Source organism: Ciconia boyciana, chromosome 3 (assembly GCF_034638445.1).
Source record: "Ciconia boyciana chromosome 3, ASM3463844v1, whole genome shotgun sequence".
NCBI lineage: Eukaryota > Metazoa > Chordata > Aves > Ciconiiformes > Ciconiidae > Ciconia > Ciconia boyciana.
The window spans coordinates 49,918,898-49,940,469 of record NC_132936.1 but is presented as its reverse complement, the minus strand read 5'-3'; the positions used below and the strand labels follow the sequence as shown (position 1 = coordinate 49,940,469).

At 43.9% G+C, this 21,572-nt stretch overlaps 1 protein-coding gene across 1 annotated transcript; it reads left to right on the top strand.

The window, feature by feature from the left end:
• Positions 1-2,325: 2,325 nt before the first annotated feature.
• On the top strand, positions 2,326-15,876 carry POPDC3 (popeye domain cAMP effector 3). The gene is made up of 4 exons (XM_072855586.1): positions 2,326-2,522; positions 11,195-11,939; positions 13,811-13,919; positions 14,854-15,876. Exons 2-4 carry the CDS (start codon positions 11,449-11,451, stop codon positions 15,172-15,174), a joined length of 921 nt encoding a protein of 306 aa, XP_072711687.1. The 5' UTR covers positions 2,326-2,522; positions 11,195-11,448; the 3' UTR covers positions 15,175-15,876.
• Positions 15,877-21,572: the final 5,696 nt, after the last annotated feature.

Here is a 21,572-nt window from a genome sequence, read left to right as displayed (position 1 = left end):
GAAGAATAAATATACTGGGTAAATTTATGCCTGATGCAGCTGGGGATAAATCTGAATAAGTGGTTGGGTGCTTCCAACTCCACCCAAGTATAAAGAACAAAAAGCGAAAAAAAATGTAAATCAGCACTGCCTCAGGTTTGCCAGTGTAGAAATCTCTCAAACGATACTGCTAAAATTAAATAAGTTGTAAAATATCATATGCAAAGCATGTCTGAAGGGTAAGTATTTTGAGCTACACTGCAAAACCCTTTAAATGTTTAATTAACTACAAGAACCTTAATACATACTTGATTAGATCTATTAAAAGACTTTTTTCTCTCAAAAATAATAAATATAAAAATAAGTGCTGCAATCAGATAATGAAGTTTTGAATATATGTAACTCAGGATAGCTTTGGGTTAAACTGCTCTGGCTCTTCGTTTTCTCAAGTTTTAGGGGAATCGATTATTCCAAAAAATTATGCATCTTCTTCCCTGGTAAATATGGAGCTAAAAATCTTTGAAAATCTAGAACCCCTGTGGGAAAGCAAGTTCACAAAGGTGTTAAGCAAAGCCCTAATCCCTCTATCTAGCACACGACAGGTTGCTCTGTCCTTTTACTTCTGGAGAAGTTCACGTCAGTGCATTGCCCTGCATCGCCCTGCTGCACGATGAGCGTGTCAGCCTGCCGTGGGACCTCAGAGCTGGCCACCGGCAAGCACACGGGGCTCTCCACACTTACTGTTGGAAAGATATTATTGCTCATGCTCCGGTTATTGAGAACTAGCTTCTGTACTAACACGAGCTGCACATTTAATATGCCGTGATTTTTTGCCTATTAACAACTTGTAAGCCTGTCTCCTTCCGTCAATAAATTCTCTCTCCCCGAGACACACCGTGACCACCGGAACAAACGCATGGCTAGTACGCCGAAGGGCTTGCGTATTGACACTGTCCCAAGGCTTTTAACTGTATTCTTGGTGAGGCATACGCTTGTCCTGAAACGAAATAACTGAAGATGGTGTATAAATAGATGCACCAGTCATGAAATGAAGGCAACCCCGAAGGCACGTATCTCCCTTCTGAAGAAACATGCTGCTAGGGTGAGCAGGTGAAAGATCAGAAAATCGTATTTTTATTTATTCCAAACCACTAGTTCCGGACAATTTAACCCGCGGCAGCAGTACCAAGGAGCCGTCTTTCTCCGCCTGTCTCAAAAGCCGCGGGGTTTGCGGCCAAGTCCCAGCCAAGCACCGGGGCTGCAGCCGCAACGGGCTTTAAGGTGCCCAAGTTCAGCGGGCGGCACCGCCGCGGGCTCTGCCGTCCCGGGCGTCTCCGCAGCCACCGGCGCCGCCACCTCCTTCCCCCGCCCGCCCCTTCGACGCCTCCGGCGCCCACCGGCAGCGTGGGGCGGCGGGGGAGCCCCGCGGCGGGACCGGCTGCCGGGAGGGGGGAGCGCGGCCGCCGCCCCCCGCCGCCGCCGCCGCGGCGGGAGGAGCGCGCCGGGACGGGCGGCAGCTCCCGCCGCCTCGGCTGCCCCGGGCTCAGCTCGGCCCGGCGCGGCTCGCCCGGGGTGGCCCCGCCGCCCGCAGCCCCCCGGGGCCGGCGGGAGGCGCCTGCGCGCTGCGGCCGCTCGGTGCCGGCCCCGGAGCTGGCGCCGCCCGCAGCCTCCCGCCGGCTTCTGCCTATTTTAGTCACAGCGGCGGCTCGGTGCCCGCGGCGGGGCGCGGGGCCGGGAGCGGCAGCCTGAGCCCGTCCCTGTCCCGGCCCCGTCCGGGCGGGCGGGAAACTTTTCCGAGGGCGCGGGCAGGGGCACGGGGCAGGTAAGGGGCGCGGGCAGGGAGGGGAGGGGCCGGGCCGGGCCGAGCCGTACCGGGGCGGGCTGAAGCCCCGGCGCTGCCTCCGCCCGCCCCCCGCCGGCGCTGTCAGTCAGGCAGCGCGCGGAGCGTCGCCCCGCTCTGGGGCCGCGGGCGAGGGGGAGCCGGGGCCGCCTCCCGCCGCGCCGCGCTCCGGCGAGACCCGCTTGGGCCCGGGGCGGCGGCGGGGGCTGGCCGTCGGGGGAGGGCTGGCCGTCGGGGGAGGGCTGCCGCCCCGAGGGCTGGGCGGTGTGAGGCGGGGAGCGGCGCCGGGCGGGTCGGGGCGCTGCCCGCCTTGGGAGCGGTGCGCTCCTCCCCGGCGCGCCCCGCGGTGCGGGCCGGCTGTGGGGACCGGAGCGCCCGAGTTCAGCCTCGGCTAGAAGTTGGAGAGCTTTACCGCGTCGCCGTTATGAAGGAGGGGGGCACAGTGCCCCGCTCTGCGCCCCCCGAGGGCTCTGTCTGAAGTGAGACTCTTCGTTACGCATCTCGGGTTTAGGGCCGTTTCTTAGGAAAGCGTGGTTTCTGGTTTCTCCTCGGGTGCAGCAGCTGCCGCTCGCACAAGAGCTGACGCGGGGAGTATCGCTACTTTCACAAAACCACCTCGGGATCCGGGGATTTCTTCCACTGACTAGGGGCTCGCTGCATGGGCTGCCGCTGTCTGCTTCTTCTCTCTCCCCATCAACAAATGGTAAGAGCAGATGAACCCTGCAATTAAGATCTAGTTTTGCATTTGCAGTTGTTTCTTTCCAAAGATACAACGAACGATAGAAGACACTTCTTTTCCCCAAACTATAATATTTTTTTCCAAACATATTTTTCCAAACTATAATATTTTACCACATTTTCTTCGGCTGTTCTGTAAAGCTTTGTGTGTGTTTAGGCTGTCAATCACTTTATGGGCAAACATTTTATATGGCTGATCTCTTGTAATACTGAATCATGGACCACCTGGTAGTGTTATAAAGATGTCATTGATGAAATCTGGCTTCCAGAACTAGGGCATCTTGCCACTCTGTTGATTAATGGGAATATGATTGTATACATGCAAGTAATAATGTCTTCACTGACCACAGCAAAACAAGAAATGGTTTCCACATCTGCGGAACTGTTGCTGTTCAGGCTTTCCACAAAGTTCTGTGTGGTGCCAAATAATAAAGTAGCTTAAAATGTCAAGTTTTTAAGAAACGCCTTGCCTGCAAAATAGCAAGTACACTGCAAGTCCTGTAGTGAGGAGAACAGATACTGAAACAGAAAGAAATGTGATACAGGTAATTGTGAAGGCAAAGTTTGTGGCAGGAAAACCTTTTGTGGTGAAAGTTGAGAACAGAAACTTTATTAAGGATTCAGGAAAAGGGTTGTTAGCGGAAGCTACATTTAAGCTTTTTATTAAGTGTGCAGGCTCTTCGGAGATGAGATTTGATTTTATAATTTTAGTGTGTTTAGTGTGTTATAATTTTAGTGTGTTGCAAAAAAGAACTCTGATCTGTGTCTCCAGATGGTGATACAGTACCTGTAATTGGGCATGCTGCTGTTGCCCAAACTAAAGTCAGATATTGTACAGTGAACAAAGGCTCGGTTTGTGATTGTGTTACGTGATGAAACTAAGAGTATTCTGGCTCTCGTAGATAGAAAACTAATGAAAGTGATGCTAAACCAGTGCCGTGTGTGTGCTTCTGCCTGGCTCTGTTTTGTATGTAGAGCCGTATGACACTCGTTCCAGTAAAGCAGAGAGTAGAACTGTACTTCTAACCCCCAACCCTCCAGTGAAGATAAATAATTTCAGCAGCTCCATTAGGGCATCCTCGCTACCTTTCACTGTGTTTCGCTCTGGTTTAGAGCTCACGGGGTACATAAATGTGGCATTTCATGGTTCAGCGTGCTGTTTATCTGTTTGAACACATGGCTCATGACACTACTTCCCCGTAATCCAGTTGTACATGTGGGGTAGTGCGATGAACCAAACCTTTGTGTTTATTTCTTTTTTGGGATATGAAGTTCACATCAGGTGGTTGGTTTCATGGGAATACATTCCTGTCCAAAGGCACTACTACACCGTACAAACTCATTTAAGCTGGATTCTGCAGAGTTCATTAACACAGTTTTAAAGGACTCGTGAAATATGCATTGTAGCTGCTTTCTCTGTTATTAATTTAAAAGTTGAACTGTAGAAAAGCTTGAACTTGTGCTTCACTTTGCAGTTTTTATTATAAAACACAATAAAACAGACCCCCTGAATTATTATTTGGCCAATGCTCTTCAATATACAAGAGCCTTGCTCAAATTTACCCAAGTGCTAGCAATCCATAATTTTAAAAATGTCTGACTGTCATTCCATATTCATGTTTCCTAGGAGCAAAAGACCTTAAAAAAAAAGGAGGGACAGGATTATTCTTCTTAGTTTGGCAGGAATACCACGTGTACTTATGGTTCATCAGTTCTGATTCAAATTGGAAGAAAATCTGTACTTTTTTTTCATATCAGATACTGTCTAGATGATAAAATAGATAGCATCTTCAATATTGGCTTTGCAGCCACAGAGGATTGCACTGTGTATTTTACAGTGATAAATGAGGAATCGTTCAAGTACTGTAAGCTGTGTATAGTAAGCTGCTCTTTAAATATTTAAAGACTAAATAATAGCAGCTTCACTGTATGCAGTGCTTTTAATGAACCTTAAACTCTTCTGTTTTGCTGTGGGTTTTCTTTCTCTCTTGATGCCTCCCCCCCGCCCAGCTTTTTTCCACTTCTTAAAAAGATTAGTAGGAATTTGAGCAAATTGTAAGTAGAATCAGTCCTTCCCAGCTGCAGCCAAACAAGCTCAATGAATTGAAAGTCCCATGAAAAGGCTCCCCTTAAAAGGCTCTGCTTTGGAGAAAGCAGTTCTGCATCTGCTGCAGCAGGGAGACAGGAGTCAGGCCCAGCCTGGCGAGGAGGACAGCCAGTCACCAGCCTCATGCCGTTGGTGGCTCATTCGCGTGGACCATTGACTTCAACGTAGACACAGCATTGGGGTGTCTCCAGGGTTAGGCAGCAGCTGACTGAAGGGGGGTCTTGATTTAACAGCCTTGAATGTGGGAGCCTAAATTCTGCCTGACCAGAGCAGGGTTTTGGCCCTGAAAAGTCCCACTTGGCTGGTGGTTATTTCTCAGAGCTGCCCTGAAGGCAGCGAAGCACCACTGACGGTTGGATGTGCCCCAGCTGCTTGTTTTGTAGCTCTGGGCATTCCCAGAAGGATTGCAGTCCCAGAAGGTATCACTTCCCATGGGTGCTCCAGGGGCGGGGGTCCAGTTTGGCAACTGCAGCCTGCACAGCCCAGGGCAGTACTGGAAGGACTTTTAACTGCTTTTCCTAAGGCCTGAGATGCTTTACTTTCCAAGTGACAACCTGCACTCAGAGCACTGATCCAGGGGGTGAGACATAGCGATGAGGCATCAGTGAGACACAGGATGCCTTCCTCGGCCCAAGGGAGTGCAAATCCGTCTTCCCTCCTCCCATGTGGGTGCCCCAAGTGACTCATTTTGACTCATGTGGGTGGGTCACTTGCCGCCCTTCTTTTTGAAGCCGTGATGTTGTGCAGAAAGGAGACTGAGGGAGGAAGAACCGCACTGCAGTCGCTCTTCGTTCTGCGATGGGGACGCTCACCTGGGGAGCGGGATCCTGAGGCTCGGCTGCCAGGGTTGCATACATGTTTCATGTTAAAGCATTCACTGATAAAACATCCCTTTCTTTGAAAAACATTGACAGGAAGGGATGCTGGCTCCACATGGATGAAGGTTTCTCCTGGAAGGCCTATATGAGGAATAATTTCAGAGATATACCTGTCTTCAGTGTTTTCTGTTGTCTAAAGTAGCTGCTTAGTTGGTACCTGAGGTAGGCTTCTAGATTTCATTGGGGAAGATCAGCCACGTCACTTTCTAGGTATATACAACTTTTTAATATTAAATAACTTAGGACAAAAGTCCAGAAGACATTGTTGCGATCATCCAATCTGACTTTCTGTAGAATAAAAAATAGAATTGTAGTAAATCAATTAATTTTTTAATAATAGCATGCCCGGATTTATTTTAGGTACCAGACAGCATCGTGACTTCGTAATTCCCAGCAAAGGAAATCTTTAAAGCCATCCCATTAATTACCTTTGCTATGTATGCTTGTCTGTCTTTGTAATCTGAATATATCTAGTTTTGTAGTGACTGATTATCTTGATACTTTGTCTTTTGAACTGGGTAGTCCTTTTCTTCCTCATTCTCCTTCCATCTTCCCAAACAGATGTTATGGACTGTGATGAAGCTACTGTAGCCTTCTCTAAATTACACAGGCTACATTTTCTTGGGAAAACCATGTGTTTTCCAGTATTATAATTACTGCTTTCTGTAGGATATAGTCTCAAGAAGTTTAAGGTAAGCTAGCTTGTGGTGTTAGTCCATGGAGAAATAATTGCTGCATGCATGTTTTGAGCCCAGAGTGGGTTCAAGGACAGTTTATCACTGAAAATAGCTTGTTTATCTGCCCATACTTGCCTATAGATGCGTAGCCATACCTCTCTGTAGGTGCATAACTCCTCTGTGCACCGAGTTAGACACTGCATTGCTATTAAGAGTTTGGTTGTCTTGGTCCCTTTGGGTATCTAACCCCAAGTGAACAACTGCAGAAGGAAAGTAGCTTGGGGAAAGTGTGCTACATAAACAACCATTGAGAGCAATAGGTATCAGTAGGGGGCCAGAGATTTCAGAGACGTAGGGGCAATGGAAGGAAGGGGTATGTTAATCGACATATGCATTTACATTGCATGTTAGAGGAAGTACGTGCTAAAATTAAGGAACAGCTTCTTTTTATACATCTAAATGATGGCCAGACCAGATGTAACTTGCCAGCCTAGATGGGGTGCTCAGAGCTGGTCCCTCTGGAAGCAGGGGGTGTTGATGCTGGGAGGACCTCCCTTGGCTGGAAGGACCGCTTGGCTCCCCATGGAGTTGCTGGAGCAGCTTCACTGACTGCTGAGCCAGGCTGCGGCCACTAGCTCATGTATAAACATCTACACTGTAAATGGCTAAAACCAGTGAGACACATCCTGCTAAATCCAGCATAATCTCATTTTGTACCTGAAAGTATATAGGCTATAAAATAAAATCTTCCCTTTTGCTTCCAGACCTGTAGCAAACAATTCATCCAGGCTGGTTACACAATCAGCATGTACAGTGTGAAAGTGCCGAGGGCTTTCTGGCTGAATACTTGGGATAAGAGAACTAAAGAATGGAGTATTCGAACTCTGAATAGCTTTACTTTTGACTTAATTAAAAAGACCAGAGAGAACTGCTGGTGGCCTCAGGGCTTTTAGGGTTTATTTTTTGCAGAAATTATTGTGATCCAGACACAGGAACTAACACTCAAAGCTTCTCAGAGCTGAATTTGAATCATCAGTGACAAAAATGGAGTGAAGTACCCAGTTCTCAAGCAAATAAAAAATGTACGTAATTGGTAATTCTTTGTGGGAAAATTACAGCGTATGGGGAAAACGCCCATTTGGGGAGGGGGAGGTGGTACTATGTGCATTTAAATTACAATATAAATTCATTCTGTTTTGACTGCTTTAGTATGCTGCTTATATGAGGTTTTAAGTTGCTGGCAGGTATTTATTTTGGAGAGTATAAGTGAAATACTCAGTTTACTGCTTTGAAGCTCCAGCAAACTTGTTGATTTTAACACTTTCTGATGACAGCTTAGTCCTTTCAGCAATGCTGCTGTTTGTTTTAAAAGAAGTCCATGCCGCTGTATATTGCTCGCATCTCTAGCCTGGGCTGATTTTTCCCAGCACTTGATCTGCTCCTGCTGGAGAGGGTGGGACATGTGGTGGGGCAAAACACCCAGAAGCATGCCAGTAATTCAGCCTGTGTTGGCAGGGCATGTCTCCTTCCTGAGCTGGAAGGAGACCTCTTCCACGCACCTCTGGCTCTGGCAGCCTACAGATGTCAATGTTGTGTTATTCTGAATACGGTAGTCACATAGCAGAGACTGTGCTTGTGCATGGTGGTGCTTCTCCTTAGGCATGGGACAGGGTAGAAAGTATTCGACGTTTACCTGGGGAAGCTACAGTTCGTCAGGCTTATAATCAAAGATACCTGCTTTAAATGCAGTTTCCTGCTGAAGCTTGCCTGATCACCACCACCAAATGAACCTGTAGCAATAACTGTTCACCACAGGAAGGACAGCTGAAGCAGGACGTCAAACAAGGCCGGGTCAGTTGGCGCGTTCCCTGTCCTGGTAGCTAAGAATGCGGAAGCATCTCAGTGAAAGGATGGTGTCCCCTCCGGGTGCTTACAAAGTTGGTAATGCCGTGCTACTGTCAGGACTTTGTAGATGGGTCATCAGTGGAGGATGACTCACAGTTGGTACCACAGCTGTTTGTTTTTTTGGTTTGGGGTATTTTTCTTCCCCCACTCCCACTTGCAGTAGATGAATGGGTTACTCAGAGTGACTGTTCTGAAGACCTCGAGTTTAAATTTTGGACTTGTAGAAACTATCAAGAAAAATGTGAAAGGCCTTATCTAGCACTAAATACCGATCAAAATTAGAAATTTTACTATACTTAGGCACATATATACTATCGTCTCTGCTCTAAACCCAACATTTTTTAGCTCCCAAATCTTAGAATAATTTCTTGATTAAAAAGAGGTGAATCCTCTCTTTCTGCCTGGAGTTCACTGGCAGGAAGCATACCTGCTCTTCACTGTAGCCCTAAGAAACCAGCTCCATTTAGTAGGAGGCTTCGTCAGTATTTCCAGAGGGTTTGTTTTTGCCTGCGCACCTTGTGTAGCTCGGGAGAGTGTCATGTTGGTGAGGCTGTATTCTGTGCTAGTGCTGGCCTCCCTCCTTTGCCCTTCCTCTTGCCCGGATGGAGGGAGGCCCTCTCCAGCCTGGGTGATGCTGTAGCACAGTAAAGGTTCTCATTGTGCAGAACTACTGAAATAAGTGGGAATTTTGCATACAGTGGTTTTGGAAGACAGGTGCCATTCAAAAAATAAACAGTTACAAATACAGGACAGTTTTTCCAGGGCTTTGGTTTTGTGTATGATGACCCTCTATCTGTGTCCTAGTGGTGTGCTGTTCTTTCCAAATGATTTTGACCGGTCTTGTCATGAATAGATGTTTTACAGCAATGCTATGAGCTGTAGTGTGGGCAGACTGTGAATGCTATAGGTGAATTGGAAATTGAATGTAAATTTTGTGAAATTATTGCAACATCATGTCAAACTATTGCAATGTGTGACTTTACATGACAGAAAGACATGGGTAGTAGAAAGTAGATCATAGTATGGATCCACAGTGGTTTTGTTTGTGGCATGCATACAGCTTCCCATGTAACTTCTCAGTCATGGTTCCATTCAAAACACCGAATTTTTTGTAGAAATCAGGGTCTTCATGAGAACTGCTCAGAGCAAAACGTTGGCAATAGAGTAGAAGTATTAACAATAATCCAGAATCACTGTTATGATTCTATTGATTCTATTTAAAAAAACAAACAAAAAACTTCGGCCACCAATTTTTGGCTGTGCCGTGGAAATGCTGACTGGACTCGGAATACAAGGTCTGGGAACTGCATGTTCCAGTTTTATTTTCTTTTGGTTCAGAAATCTTACCCCTTGATCACAGAAGTACCACTTAAAATTCCTCATGCTCTTACCATGCCTAGGTAACTTCTTCATAGCTGATGCAGTTCTCGTCTCCCATTCTCCAAGGGCTAAGTCCTGCATCTGGGGGGAATCCTGTACCAGAGAAGAGTATTTGGGTAAAGAGACAAACAGAAAAGCTTATAGTTGCACACTACCTCATTCTTGTAATGCTGGTTCTTCCACTGCAGTAGGATGTCGAGCATTTTAATTTGGAGAGGTTCCGTGCTCCGTAGCTGTGATACTTTTATGGGTCAGTGACTTCCCTATCACCACTCCCAGTGAGGGAGAGCTCTCCTCCTAACCTTTTCTTCTGAACTCTGCTGCTCGGTTGTTTAGGATTTTATGTCTTCATTTAGCATTAGTGTTTTTGAATCATGGAATTAATGTTGGGGCTTGAATAAACTTTAAAGAAGTAAAGCTGTAGCAGGTAGAAAATGTGATACGACTTTGCTTTATTAATTTCTTAGATCTGTCACTGTAAAAAAAAAAAAAGCCACTGAAAGCCCTGCTGAATGATGTTGGATGCTTCACTGCATCAGCAGTACTTTTTAAGTATTGACTTCTGCGACTCTTGGGGGGCGGGGGGGAAGCTACCTTTTGATATTCTAGACAGTCTAATAATTTAGATAGCAAGATATTTCTTAGCTTCCCTGCTGTTTTACCAGGAAAAGAACCAGGCAGTTAAAGACTTTGGTGGGTTTCAATCCTGATTACATTACTGATAGGCACTGGCTTTGCAATTGCTGCCATGTCTAATGTCACATTGAAGCATGTATTTTTACTTCAAAAGACAGACATAGAAAGCTGGTTTTGATTTTTTTAAAATTTATTTTGTTTTTTTCATGCTTTTTGGTTGTGTATCTTTTTATTTAACTCTTAGGAATACATTATCATATGGAAACAAATAGCATGTTTAACATTTTACAGTGTTAAACAATAAAATTGTGGTCTGTGGCATGAAATTATACAAGGTAGAACTTCGAATGTAAAATTGCGTTGTAAATGCCCTTTGAGAAGTATTTTGCAGGACTACTTACTTCATGTTCTAATAACATAATTTGTATAAAGCTGCCTTGAAGCTTTGTAGTCTTCCTTATACATGACAGCTTTTTGCCTGTCGTCCTTGGAGTAGAAAAGACCATCCCCGTGATACATGGGTTTCCCTTATTGTGGTGTTTGGGGATGTAGTTTGTTGTCTCCAGGGACAGAGAGCAGCCTTGCTCAACTCGTTAATGATAACAGAAAGGCGAAGGAGGGAAAGGAGAGTGGTTTGACCGAAATCCGGAGTGAGATGGAGGCGGTGAACAAGGAACAAGAGTTCACTGTCACTTCTTGTCCAAGAGCTAAGTAGGGCATTAAATGAGACTTGCAGGCAGCAGGTTCAGGACCAACAAATGCAACTACCTTCTCAGCCGTTAGCCTGTGGAAAGGCTTGTCACTGGATGTTGTGGATGCTCTGTACAGGTTTAGATGGATTTAGTGGCGATTTGACAGTTGCTACAGGGATCATAGATACAGAAACATGACCTTCAATTGAATGAATATTAAGGTTTGATCCTGGAATCACAGGGCTACAAGGGGCATTGGAAGATTGTAATGCAGTCTGTGGTTTTAGATCATAAAAGCTTTGATAGAGTTTAACTGATGAAAATAATTTTATAAGTAATTCATCTTTTCTTCACTTGTCCAGATCAGATGAAGCTACAGATAACACGGCCAAAGTCAAAACAATGCATGAACTGACAAGAAACAGCATTGCCTTCTGAGAATGTTAGCTTCCTAGTTGCTGGAAATCCTAAGTGTGACTTTGCTACCAAAAGAGACCCTGACGTTATGTGATCATTGAGCAGAGTTTGCAAGAATGGAAAAGCAAAGGACCCTGCTAGCTGCATCTCATAAATAAAAATTTCTAAGATTCAGCTGAATCGAAAAATTGTTCCAGCCATGGGAGAAAATGCAAGTTTTTGGGAAAGTTTGATATATGCACATCCTACGTGTACCACCTGGAAGCAAGAGGCAGAGGGATCTATCTACCACCTAGCCAGTATTCTCTTTGTTGTGGGCTTCATGGGTGGAAGTGGATTCTTTGGGCTTCTCTATGTCTTCAGCTTGCTTGGATTGGGCTTTCTCTGCTCTTCTGTTTGGGCTTGGCTGGATGTCTGTGCTGCTGATATATTCTCTTGGAATTTTATACTGTTCGCTATATGCTTCGTCCAGTTCATTTACGTTACCTACCAAGTTCGGAGTGTTTCCTTTGACAGAGAATTCCAGGAACTCTACAACGCTCTCTTCCAGCCTCTGGGAATTTCCTTGACTGTCTACAGGAAGATTGTCTTGTGCTGCGATGCAGAAGTGGTTACCCTGGAGAAGGAACACTGTTACGCCATGCAGGGCAAAACACCTATTGATAAACTGTCCTTGCTTGTGTCAGGCAGGTTTGTATCGGTTTGTTCAGATTACTGCAAATATCTTTATTTTTTCCTCCTTCTTGAAAATGAAAGCAAAAAAAAAGCCTGATTTGTGTATTGTTTGTTCATTTTCCAGTACAAAAGATTAAATATTAATGCAAGTAATATAAATATTAATAGGCTAAATACACTTGTCTGGGACAGCACTAGCGTAAAAACACTAAGCACTGTTAAAATCTGTAATAGCATAAAGAAAAGGATTTTAAGTCATTCTTTTCCAGACCACTGTATCATAGCACTTAACAGGTTAGGCTGATAAAGGGAACAAATGTATGCTTCAATCTTCAGGCTATGGTTTTCTATCTATCTACTGCCTAGCTGATAAACACAGCATCTTATTTTTCTTTGCTAGTATCATCTGAAACAGGACTAAAAGGTAGTTATGAAACTGAATATACGGAGACAAACTGTTTAATAGAGATCTTGACTTCGATACAGATTGTATGTGGTTACTTTCTGGGGAGTGGGAGAAGAGAGGGAGTAAGGGAGAGCAGAAGGCCTAAAAGTGCCCTTCCATTACAAGGGGAAATAGTCCAGCCCTATCAATATTTGAGAACTGAGTCTACAGTTGCTGTATGCTGTGGCCCTTAGTTAGACCCTGAGGCAAAAAATCCACCTGCTTGTGCTCTCTGCTTACTGGAGACCCTTCTGGAAACCTTGCTGGTGCTTTCCTGAAGGGAAATAGTAGCTGTCATACTGTATACAGAGTGCTGTACAGTACTGGAGCACCACAAGAGTAGATGGGATGCTCAGAGATGATGGACATGGTCTGTCTTTGATGGGACGCTTTGTAGGTGCGTTTTGACAGCCTGCTGCATGGACAGATGGAATTTGTAGGCAGCTTGAAACTCAGCTGATTTAGGACTACTTGCAATGAACAATAAGGATTTTAGGTAGGTGTCCTTAGTGACATTCAGAGCATTCTTGGGAGCTGTCTAGAAAGTACCATGTGGAGGTTGCTTTTGGTCATAGTCATACTGAAGGGGAGGTGTCCATCCTTCTACATGCCCAGCCAGTTAGTAATCATGCAGGGAGTTGCTGCTACCCTCCTTTGTGCAGTATAGGGCTGCTGCTTCTGATTTTGTAAGAAGCATTAATCTCGGTTTGTAAGCAGATGTAAAAAGAGCAGATGTAAAAAGGGGACTCCTACAGCTTGCTTTTCTTCTTTTAGCTCATGAGGATTAAGCATACGTTTCCTGCTTGTGTGCCTTCACACTTAAATATAATTTTAAAAGTAGAAAGTTAGTTTTTCTTTGGCATCTGCAGAAAGCCACAGCATTCACACAGAGATCCCATACCTCCATGCTGTTCTCCTGGCTCCAGAGACAGTCCTGTGGCCATGTAATTCCTGTTAAACATTGAGAGAGCCCAACCTAACACATACCGTGAGGAACTCCTGCTTCCCACGCCCCTGCTTTTGCCACTTTGTTCCCTCTAAAATGCATATTTGCCAAATCTAGAAGTATATCCCATGGCTTTCAAGTGAAGGAGGCAAACGGTGTTATGTGCATTGGTCTTTCACTTCTCCGGTGCACGCTGACCTTTTCATGACAAAGCTTGCATGTCGCTGCACAGACCTGCCCCGGAGGGGCACGTATGACTTGAATAAGGCCTAGAAAGACTTCCATTTCAGTTGCACGATGTCTTGTATTCTCTTTCAAGTGGCCTGATCAAGTTGTGTTCAAAAATATAATTAGGATACTGTTGGCCAGTGATTGCTTTTTCATGCTCTCAAAGCTGTATTTAAACTCCTCACATAGTAGAAATAACACATTCTTGTTGCAGTCGTTGCTGCTGTACACGTAGTACTAACAAATTAACACATCTTATCTTGGTAGGATCAGAGTGACAGTTGATGGGGAATTTCTGCATTATATTTTTCCTCTTCAATTTCTGGATTCTCCTGAATGGGATTCACTGAGGCCCACAGAAGAGGGAATTTTCCAGGTAAAAGTGGAGGGGGGTTTTCTGAATACTACAGAAAACTGTTCAAGTACTAATTGGTTTAGAAATAAGTTCATTTAGTTGTGGGTTTCATTTGTGAAATTATACAAACAAGTGGCGTTCCATTAATTTGGGGAGGGCAGTCCTCTTTACCCGCTGGACTGGTTATGCTGTTTGTATCTTCCTTCTGCTTGCATCTTGTTGTTACAACAAACGGGGTTTTTCTTAAAGCTAATCCGGGAGGTAGACTCTGTTTGCATTCTTTGGCTGTGCTAAAATCCAGCCCTGAGAAACGAGGTTTGCAGGAGGTGGGTGGCAGCTGGTGCTGAAGAGGCTTCCCTACGGGGGCTGAACTGGAGAGCATGGGCTGGCGAGAGGCATGGCTGTGGTACAGCTTGGCATGGGGGGACAGCGTGGGACCCGGTGTCCCTCCGGGCTGCCCCTGTGATCCATCAGCCCTCCCACTGCTGTCACCTGACTGACAGGCTAGCTCCTGCCTGTGTGGGATCTGATATCTCATGTCACGAGGGCAAATGGCATTTGTCGAGAGCTTTCTTTAGATCTGCCTTTCCAGCTGGGGCTTCCGAGTGCGAAGCAGGGAGTGCAGGGCCGATCCTGGGGTGCGCCGTCAGCCCGCGTCCTGGCTGGGGCTGCCGTTCAGCGTGGGCACGGGCACGCTGTCACTGAGGCCGCCGAGACGCAGTCATTTGGTCCGTTCCCAGTCACCCTTCTTGCTTGTCTTTTGCATACAGTAAACCTCCCAGAGCTCTCTGGCTGGATTAAATGGCTTTAATTGCAGTAGGCGTGAAGACGTGAAGTGTACGTTACAGGCACAGTCTGCGTTGCCCGCTGAGAGAGGGGATCCTTTCTGAGTAGGGGCAGCAGCGGCAATATCACTGCCTTATCACCTAGCCAATTTTAATTTTCTCTTCTATAGGTAACACTTACAGCAGAGACAGATTGTCGGTACGTGGCCTGGAGGAGAAAGAAGCTGTATCTGCTGTTTGCTAAACACCGTTTCATCTCCCGCCTGTTCTCAATTTTAATTGGGAGCGACATTGCTGAAAAACTGTATGCCTTGAATGACAGAGTGCATGTGGGGAAAGGCTTTAGGTACGATATTCGGTTACCAAACTTCTACCACGTTTCACTGCCAGAGACCCCTCCTGTGCAGCCCTCCCACCACCTACAGAGAGGGTCCCCCCGGCGCAAGCCCTCGGGGGTTACAAACTGCGGCTCCTTCAGCACACAGTCCTAGGAAGGAAAACTCTGCTGCAGCCATTGCCCAAAGTGATGAAGGGAAATGCAAAGCGGTGAAGCAGAAGAGCAGAAAGATGAAGCAGAATGAGACCCAGTTGAGCCAAATTTGACTGACAAGTGCCATTTACTTTCATTGGAATAGCTTGAATTCTTCCTCTCTCTAGAGCCAGCAGGTTGGCTTCTGCATTTTGACTGTTTGTGCAATATGTTTTTTTTCTGTTGGTTCTTTTTTGATCTTCATCTCCTTACTTTTGGAGGAAAGCAATCATAACAGGCTGAAGTTTTATTGTAATTGTGGTGGCCTCTGTGTTGTTTTAAAAAAAAATAAATTATACTTTCTCAAAATTATTTGCCATAATGAAGCATAGTCAGTATAGTCAATGAAAACAAGTAAGTTGTTTTCAAAATATAGCAACTTGCTTGTAACATTCATATTTATGCCACGTGAACATTGTCTCAATTAACATGAAGAATATTGCCGAAAAAGACTGAGACCAATTGTATTGGTTTTGTTTTTTAAAGAAAGATTTTGAAATGCACAGCAAGATTCTTAAAAAAACAAACAAAAGAAAACAACAAATTCTGTCCCATGAGCGATTGTTTTTTCTCGGACTGTCCTAAAGGGGTATTATGTGAAAACAAACATAAATGTAATTGCTGGCATTAGAAGAGTAAAGCAGTTGTAACTGCTGCAAATATAGCTTAGGGAAATGATTGTGTAGTGTTTCTGATAGAACCTAGGCTTCCACAGTATCAGTGCCATTCGTGACATGTACAATAAATACTGTCAATCAATCAACTGCCAAACCACTGGAGTTTGCTTTACAATATTCTTTTTAGCCAGGTTTGTCAGGAAGAAACTAGGAAACAGCTGCAGCAATAAATAAAATTTTTAACTGAAACATTCTTGTATATTTCCAGAGTCACTTTTCTGTGCCTGTGAAATTCTTGATTTAAAAGGTATTCTCTCCCTAATTCTGTGGTGTTTTAATGGCATAAGGGAGCACCAGCTCTCGCTTCAGTAGGAGAAAGCTGGTTTCGACCCTTGAGGTCACTGTGCCTTTGGGGAGAGTGTCTGAATGTCTTTGCTAACTCACCTTCCTGCTGCTATGCCTGATGCCTGCCAGTAATCAAAAAATAAGAAGCATTACTATTTTATGAGACTGTATTGCTGCATGATATATCTGGAGGTAGATCACGTTTTTAATATTTTAAAATTGCTGGACTGTTTGGCAAGACAACCATTGTGTGTTTGTGCCTGTGCGGGTATACATACGAGTTTAGATCTTGGGAGTTGCTGCTGGAGGACTTAAAGTAATGATACAATCTCATGCTTGAAAGGTAATAATGCAGTATGTATAAGAAAGCTATTAGAAGTGATATGAAACACCACCTGTTTGAAGGACCTTCAGTGTAGAGCAGATAACATTGTACGAGTTTTACTTTTAGCTTTATGTCCCTTTCTCAGAGAGGAAAATCTGCCAAACATAAATACCATAGCATACAATATGGTAATCCCCAAGTCCTTCTAGTAACCCTTCCACGCGCTGTATTCTGTATGTGTTACTTAATGTGTGAAGTTCCTGAGTCACAAAGCTACTTTGTCTTGGTCAAAAGAGAATTGAAGAAATGCAGACAGAGAGTTCATTGATGGCTATTAAAGACCAGCCCAGAAAATAACTAAAGCACCAAGTGCCGGAGGCTGGCAGTGTGTAGTAAGGACCTACAGCTGTGTGTGCCCTATTCCTATACTTTTTGCAGTTAAGGGACAGGATAGCAGGCTACCTGACCCCTTGGTATGACTCCACAGGTATTCTCATGTAACTTCAGCGCTGCGATTAGTATCATGTCTTATTTGTTGGCGGTGCCCGGTGCCTGAGGTGGGTAAGAAGTGCGTCACCTCTCGTGGATGTTGTCACTTAGGCTGCGCTTTGTGATCCCTGCTCTGCTTCACCCAGCTGAGCTGCTCTGAAAACCTTATGCTGGTTTTTAACGGGTGATTTAAAAATAGCCCCCCATCTCTCATTCTGATAAAATAACAAGAATTTATAAATTTATTGTGCTATAACATGTGTTGGACCAATATGAAGTTTATGCTTAATGTTTTGTGTGTTAACAATCTACAAACAGAAAAAGATTATAGTCTAGAAACATAAAAGAGATGTTATTCTAGACAGGCGTAATATAAATCATCGATTAATGCTCTCGGTTTTCTTGAATATATGGGATTGTCCCATATATTCAAGAAAACTTGCCTTAACTTAAATAGGGTCAGCATTTAATAAACTAGTATGATCATCTTCACCTTCAAAATAAGACCAAGGAGTCTTGCCTACCCAATTTCTGTATCAAGCTTATATATTCTATTTAAACTATAGCATAATGCTTAGAAAGATACCTGCTCTGGAGTGATGGGTGCTTCATTACATGCTTTGGTAATGTTTTCTTCTTTGTGACTGGTGCGTGCCTTGGTTTCAGCCTGGTTTCCAACCACAATCCTCTGTGACGCTTTTCTCTGCTGGCATCATTTACTATCAGAAATTTGTACTAGGACATGTCTGAGTCAATATCCGAACACACTCTCAGCTAATCTTGTTTAGCTTTTGCTACTGTGCTTTTTGGGCTTTGAATCACTCTTTAAAAATTGTTTCCAGTTTTCCAGCATCTGTTTGCGTCATGACTAGCAGAACATTTCAGCTGTAAAATTCAGGGCATATATATCTACAATAATATCAGTACACACAAAAGGACTGGAAGCGAGACAGCAAGCCCTCTCCACCTCTGTGTTTTTTAACCTTGACAGCACTTCTAAAATGTTCTGTAAAATGTGCTCTGGTATGTGACTCATAAACCAATGTTTTGGGAGAGCTGTATAATCTACCTAAGTAAAGACGTACTCAGACTGATGTCAGTGAAATAATACAAGCTTTTGTGATATCATTAGAGAGTTGGGGTTGTTCCGCCTGGAGAAGAGAAGGCTCTAGGGAGACCTTATTGCAGCCTTTCAGTACTTAAAGGGGGCCTATGAGAAAGATGGGGACAAACTTTTTAGCAGGGCCTCTTGCGGCAGGACAAGGGGTAATGGTTTTAAACTAAAAGACGGTAGATTCAGACCACGTATAAGGAAGAAATTATTTACGATGAGGGTGGCCCAGAGAGGTGGTAGATGCCCCATCCCTGGAAACGTTCAAGGTCAGGCTGGATGGGGCTCTGAGCAACCTGATCTGGTTGAAGATGTCCCTGCTCATTGCAGGGGTGTTGGACTAGATGACCTTCAAAGGTCCTTTCCAACCCAAACCATTCTATGATTATTTATAGGTTAGTAAACATTTGGAGCTAGATGAAGCTCTGACTTGAGCATCATCCAATTTATGCCTGTGTTATTACTCAGGAATAATTATGAGTGAGGTGGTCAGGCTCCTTCATAATTGGTTTAAGTAAACGGGTACTTGAGTCCATGCTGCTTTGTGAATTGAGAACACTATCAAGGAATCCTTTTCTTGATCTGCAGTGATTCCCCTTTACTCACATTTTACATTTCTAACAGTTCCATAATCTTCTATGGGATTATGTCTACGTTTGTATACTGTTACAGGTAGAAGTGGCAGAATGTGGTGCACGTGATGATTTGCTCATTCATCAGCATCAGTTGATCCTCCAGAGTTTTTATAATTGTGAGCATCATACTGGAATCACCCTTACAACCTGCAGAAGGGTTCAAATTTACTGTACAAGCTAAAAAAATACATGGCCTAGGACAGTCCAAAAAGGGGAAAAAAAAAAGAGAGCATTCAACTTCTAACTGGTTTTATCTAGGAGAGGTTCATTTTAAATTGGGCTTGTGGCAAATTAATTTATTGGATGCAGCAATGTATTGTGAGAGCTTCAAAGCAAGTCTTGCCTAGTTAGGGACATGGGACTGACCCTGCAATTCTTTCATGAGGTAGTATTTTCTTAACTAGTAGTAGTGTAAGTACAGGTGACAGATTCTAAGCAATGTTTTTAATCCATCATGCAACTCCACTCAAACCTACAGAATAACCAGAGAGAATGTATCCCAACGTACTGTTATAACTAATAATGCTATGGAAGGCAAATTGTAAGTGCTTAATGAAAAAGATTATTTTATGCGGTTGCCTGTGATAATAGAGGCGGGACTTGGTGACTGAGGAGGGCCATCCCGGTCCTAAATTTTCAAGAATTAATTGCCCTGCAACAAACCAGCAAATGTGATAGCGATCAAAGTAAACTTCATAATGGAAAGAATGATGGCAAACTATATGTATAGATATATGACCTCCACTGGGATAAAGCTGGGAAAGCTGAATACATGCTTGGATGAAGTTGTGTAGTTTTTGCCACACCACAAAAAAGGTATATGCTTGCAGTAATTAAATCATATGTTGATGCTACATTTCCAGCAAGAAAGTGCTCTACAGATTTCATTATTGTAGATGGTAAATATAAGACATATTTGGGCTCAATATAAATGAAAAATTAAAATACAATGTTGTACTGCTCATATAAACAGGTCTTGCAAACCATGTGTTAAAAATTAAACAAATCTGTAGCTATTTAGATAGAAGAAAACTATTTAAATAGAAAAGGAAAAAAATAATATCTATTTGCTGAATTCAGACATTAACAGATTAAATATTTTTCTTTCTATTCCTGTAATAATCAGATACATATTCTTCTGCCCCAGTGTTACTGTATAAAAGATATTTTTTTAGAGTACAACAAAATAAATGCCTCATTAAGCTGATTTGTTAATCCCTCCTGAAAATACTTGCTTTGATTACATTAATATGCATTAAAAATGTAATAGGTTCAGGGCTCCCAAGGGAAAGCACCCTTTTTTTTCTGTTTGTCTAATTCACGTTAACTTTCCTTTCTTGTAGATTTTTGTGTGTCTGCAATTTCTGCTTACTCTAATTCTATTTCTGTGTGAATCAAAAGAGTTAACGGAACTTAGCATGTAAATCAAGCCACCTCATCCCGATGAATCAAACCGTGTAGGTGGAGCTTCATCAGTAGGAGTGTGTAGGAGAAAGGCAGCGCAACCACGTCATGTGCAAGCCCCAGGATTCGGGGTCGTGTCCCAAACCATGGCTGGCAAAGCCCTTCTAGAGGGTAGCTTTGCAGGTGGCTCTGCCAGCAGAGGGTTTGGACCCAAATCATCACTCTGCAAGCCACAAGTGTTGTTAAACGTTGTCATGGACCAGGAAAAAGATGGGGCATTCCCAAAAGCTTGTGGGAGCAGAAGGATTTTGTAGCAGTTATTCTTCTGCTGTGGATTCCCAGGCAATTTTACTCGGTCGTCAGTTCCACCACAGCTCCTAATTTAAGGGATCTGTGGTGTATTGTGGGGACAGGACTATTTCCCTACCTCAGTGGGGTTTTGAAGATAAATGATGATAAAAGACATGATTAATAACTTGGACACTAAAGTCATATAAATAAACAACTGCAATAAAATAGTGGTAAATAATTATTTTAGCAGTGAATCTCATAGTTTTCATTGTATCCACTAGTAACTCTCCACCCAAACTTGTCTAAAGCCTGGGGAATATAATAATTTTCTGAGAGTAAGCTACCTTAGGCTGAGAAAGACACTGAAGCCAAAAATCCCATTTCATGGATAAATGCTCTAACTATGTCATTGTAAGGAAGTGGGCAGCGCCATCACCTTTGGTAGCAACCACAGGTCATAGGCGAGCGTTAAAGCATCTCAGCTGTGTGAAAGGAGGTGAGTGGGTCCCTGTCCCCAGGCAGGGATTCTGGCCGGATGACCCCCAGTAGCTGGTGGCCTGCCGGAGCCAGGGCTCGGTGGAGGTGAGGCACACATCTCTCTTTGGTGTTTCCTGTGTGTAGGTTTTACTGACTCCTAAGAAGCATACAGGACAATCTAAATACCCAACGGGGTTTGGACTTCCAGGGGCCAACTGTAGGACATGGCTACAAGGGTGGGATACCGGCAGGTAAGCTATGGGATTGGTTTAAAACTCATTAGGTATGACCCTGTATCTTCCCATATGCCTTCTCTTACACTGGGGTAAATGCAAAATAACTTATCCCGTAACAGAAGTGACGCAAGCCAGTTCACATCTGCTAGGATACACAAGGATGAATATCAGCAGTTACCATAAAATAGCTAGAAAGCCTTACTGCGCTTTGTTCATTTAACTCATTCGTGTTAAAATCCTTAAAGTTTTTAGTGAATCCAGTTGTAGGAGATATTCTATTTTACTAAGAGATTTAGCTTAGATAAAATATTTTGAATACTTATTTTGAATATGAAGCAAAACTGTCCTGGTTTCATTTACAGCAAGGTCGGGTCCTCTCAGATGACCTTTTTAAGCAGATCTCCCTAGTGAGGTGAATGGGAGTACTTCT